Source organism: Cyphomyrmex costatus, unplaced genomic scaffold (assembly GCF_001594065.2).
Source record: "Cyphomyrmex costatus isolate MS0001 unplaced genomic scaffold, Ccosl1.0 scaffold188, whole genome shotgun sequence".
Classification (NCBI taxonomy): Eukaryota; Metazoa; Arthropoda; class Insecta; order Hymenoptera; family Formicidae; genus Cyphomyrmex; species Cyphomyrmex costatus.
Genome location: NW_017275910.1, coordinates 60,111 through 64,225, shown reverse-complemented (window position 1 = coordinate 64,225; position 4,115 = coordinate 60,111). Strand labels below are relative to the sequence as shown.

The following is a 4,115-nucleotide window of genomic DNA, read 5'->3' as shown; positions in this document are numbered from 1 at the left end:
ACGTCAACTTTTGGTATTACAAATGACGTCAAAATAACGTTCCATTTATGTCACTTGACGGCATTGTCATCAAAATCACTTCATAATCACGTCATTATCACGTGAGCTTGCTAGCTGGGATATAGTCTGATTCGCCTGACATTTCGCAATAAATTTGTGAATGCTCTGAGCCCAGTATAAGTTTTGATAATTTCATTGACGTTGTTGTGGATTTTAACAGTTGTGGTAATTGAGGATCATCTTTCTGGAGTTTGGCCAACTCCAATAACTCGATATCACAAGCTAAACGCAGTGATTCGATCCGTGACAAGCTATCTGCTACGATGTTTTCCTGGCCAGTAATGTGAGTGATGCAGGAGGTGAATTGTGAGATAAATGATAGTTGACGTAGCTGTCTCGATGAAGCTTTGTCTGCGCGTTGATTGAACGCGTAAATAAGAGATTTGTGGTCGGTGAGAACTGTAAATTGTCGTCCTTCTAGAGAGTAGCGGAAATATTTAATGGCTTCGTAAATCGCAGTTAATTCGCGGTCATAAGCGCTGTAATTTTTCTGAGTGGGTGTAAACTTCCTCGAAAAGAATGCTAATGGTTTCCACGAATGTCGAGAAAGTTGTTCGAGTACTGCACCCATTGCGAAATCAGATGCATCCGTAGTCACGCGTAGTTGGGCGTTAGGAATAGGGTGTGCTAGTAATGCGGCGTTGATTAAGCTAGCTTTACATTTTTCGAACGCATTTTCCGTTTTGTTTGTCCATTTAATGATGCGTTTGTCGTTCTTGCGTGAGTCTTTGAGGAATGCGTGTAAGGGTGTTTGAGAAGACGCAGCGTTACGCAGATAATTGCAGTAAAAATTAAGCATGCCGAGGAAACGGCGTAAATCTGCAACTGATTTTGGTTTTGGAAAATTTTGGATTGCGTTGACTTTTTCTGTTGATGGTTTGCAGCCCTTGGCGTTAATATGATGTCCTAAGGAGATTAGCTCTGTTGTGCCTATAACGCATTTGTCAGTATTTAACGATAGTCCGAATTCTTTGAGTCTTGAAAGGACTGTACGTAAGTGGTGTTTGTGTTCTGCTGCAGAAGATGATTAAAATATCGTCTATGTACGAAAAAACAAAATCTAGATCTTTAAGTGCTAAGTTTAAATAGCGCTGAAATGTCTGCGCGGCATTTCGTAATCCGAATGTCATTACTGTGAATTCAAATAATCCAAAAGGTGTAATTACCGCTGTTTTCGGTATATCTTCCTCGGCTACGGGAATTTGATTGTAAGCTTTGGATAGATCTAAAGATGAAAATATCTTTTTGCCATGTAAGTTGGCTGAAAAATCGTGCAAATGCGGTACCGGGTATTTGTCAGGCACAGTCACCGCGTTAAGGCGACGGTAATCGCCGCAGATTCTCCATTCCCCCGTTTTCTTGCGGACCATGTGGATAGGATTGGCCCAGGGACTACTGGATGGTCTGCAAATGCCGAGTTCGATCATGCGTTTGAATTCTGCTTTAGCCGCTGTTAATTTGTCTAAAGATAATCGGCGCGGCGTAGGCGCTCTGCAACCGGGGGGCCGGTCGTGATGATGTGATGATTAACGGCTCTAGGTGTATATGCAAGGTTTTGAGCGATGCCCGTCACTTCCGGAAATTCTCTAAGAATGTGCGCGAACTCAGAAGAATGATCAATGATTGAGATCTTGAATACTGGCGAGGCTGTCAATTTTCCTTTTACTGAAAGAGAGGTGGTTCGATCGGTGAGAGTGCGCTCGTGTAGATTGACTGATAGGCGGTAATGTTTCAATAGGTCAGCGCCTATTATAGCAAATGGAATATCCGCCACGCAGAAATTCCAGGTTATGGGTCTTCGCAATCCGAGGTTTAACGTTAGACGAAGTGTGCCATAAGTTGTGATGCGTGTGTCATTTGCTGCGTAGAGCTTTAAGTTAGATTGTGTTTTAATATTGGTAGAAGAAACGGGAATAATGGACAATTCCGCGCCGGTGTCGATGAGGAATTTGCGCCCAGTGATTTTATCAAATATGTGGAGACGGTTTTCTGTAACTTTACCTTCACCGACCGTTTCCAACCGGGAAGGTTTTTTTAGTTTTCCTGGGTTGCCTTTTCATCGATCCAATTACACGGCTGTTGACATCGATATGCTTTACTACCAAATTTGCGATGATAGAAACATTTTCTGTCCATGCTACGAAAGCGGTTACGTCTTCTCATTGAATGACGTGAGTTACCCGGTGAACTAGACCGTGAGCGTGATCTTCTTTCACAAAGCAGAGTGTTCATGCCTTGAACTAGCTGTTCTAAAAGTGACTGTTTGGACGGCTTATTAATGGGACTAGCTTGAGGAGTGTGATCACTTGCCAAATCTTCTGCTTTTGATCTGGTTACAGGAGCTAGTGCGTTGTTTGATGACACTGATTCTGCAATTCTATCCGCTATGGAAGCGAGTTTACTGAGGTCGGGCTCTTCGATCGTTGCTAAAATAGTACGATAACTCTCTGGAAGCTGCTCGATAAACAATGTTTTAATAATACTATCGGTGGCGTTGTCCTCGGCTAAATTAAGTTCTTGTAGTAAATGAGATGGCTTTTTCTCGCCGAGAACCTGTCCTTTCAGTAGCTGACGTAGTTTAGCGCCTTGAGAAATTGAAAAAACATTTAGTACGCGTTCTTTTAAAGTATCGTATTTTCCGCTCGCAGGGGGATTCAAAATTAAATCTTTGATATGGGGAAGAATCGCGGTATCTGCATTCGCTAATATAATGTGAAATTTAGTTGTATCGTCTGTAATTTTCGCTATGTGGAAAGACGCTTCTACGGTAGCAAACCATATTTCCAGATCTTTTGCCCAGAAAGGGGGAATTTTGGGCACTCTGTATGAACTGATTTGACCGAGTGCCTCTTCCGCCATACTAACTGTTATCTGAATGATATACGTAGTAACGTTGATTATTAAACGCGAGCTTATGTAATAATGCGCGGGTGCAAAAGGAAAAGGTGTTATACTAAGCCTTATTGTAAAAACGCAGTATACTATCGTTGGCTGTCTTGCTCGAAGGGCTGTGGATCTGTCGTGGCGAAGCAGCCTGCCGATGCGGACTCGAAAAATGGCGGTGCGTTGCAAACGGCCTTGTTCGAGAGAGATGCTTATTCGTCGGCGACTTGACTCTTCCCGATATGCCGCGTTTACTATAATTCGCGTGATCGCTTAAGTATGTGATGGATCACGTCGGGGTCACCAGTGTAGGGATTCAGACAGTAGGATTGATATGGTTCAAGCAAATAGGCTGATGAACGTAGAACTATATTTTATTTCTCTCTGGACAAGTATTACTTACTACTTTCGTCTACACTCGAAGTGTAATGGCTAGACCGCCAGTCCTACCAACTTACAAGTAAACCTACCCAAGTGTAACTCTCCGATTTTGATGAGCTTTTAGTATGTTGTTCTCCAAAGAAAAATAAGAGACACGTATTTTTTTTATACGTGCCCATACGCACTTTTAAAGGCTGAAATATCGCTTTGAAAAAAAAACGGTTTTTCTCTTTCGAAGCGAATATCGTCGAAAATATAAGAGATAGAAAAAAATTTCTAGAATAAAAATAGAATGGCTTCAAGGGTACTTTACAACTATAATAAAAAAAAATTTTTTTTAGTTATTTATTTATTATATACCTTCACCCTCCACTCCTATTTTCAAAAATTTTTTTATCTTTATATGACAAAAATTAAAGAGCATAATTTACTGAAAACAACGGTGTATATTTAAATTATTTTCCGTAAAACCATTTTTCAAAAATGGACGAAAACGTCTGTATACACGCTCCATACGTATTCGTACACGCGTGCGCGTGTTGTATATGTATATGTGTGGGAGAAATACCCTTGCCTCTCATGTTTGGAGTGCTTGATTTACGTGAGTCCCCTTGCCCCTCACGTTTGGAGTACTTGATTTACGTGAGTCCCCTTGCCACTCACGTTTGGGGAGCTCGATTTACGTGAGTCCCCTTGCCCCTCACGTTTGGGAAACTTGATTTACGTGAGTCCTCTTGCCCCTCACATTTGGAGTACTTGATTTACGTGAGTCCTCTTGCCCCTCACGTTTG

At 41.7% G+C, this 4,115-nt stretch overlaps 1 protein-coding gene across 1 annotated transcript; it reads right to left on the bottom strand.

Annotated features, from left to right (window-relative positions):
- Positions 1-2,094: 2,094 nt before the first annotated feature.
- Positions 2,095-2,919, bottom strand: LOC108772374 (uncharacterized). Its single transcript, XM_018537894.1, has one exon. The coding sequence runs from the start codon at positions 2,917-2,919 to the stop codon at positions 2,095-2,097; it is 825 nt and encodes a 274-aa protein (XP_018393396.1).
- Between the last annotated feature and the right edge of the window lie 1,196 nt (positions 2,920-4,115).

What these genes read in the sequence shown, in the direction of transcription:
- LOC108772374 (XM_018537894.1), bottom strand. Translation starts at nt 2,919, where the DNA reads ATGGCGGAAGAGGCACTCGGTCAAATCAGTTCATACAGAGTGCCCAAA.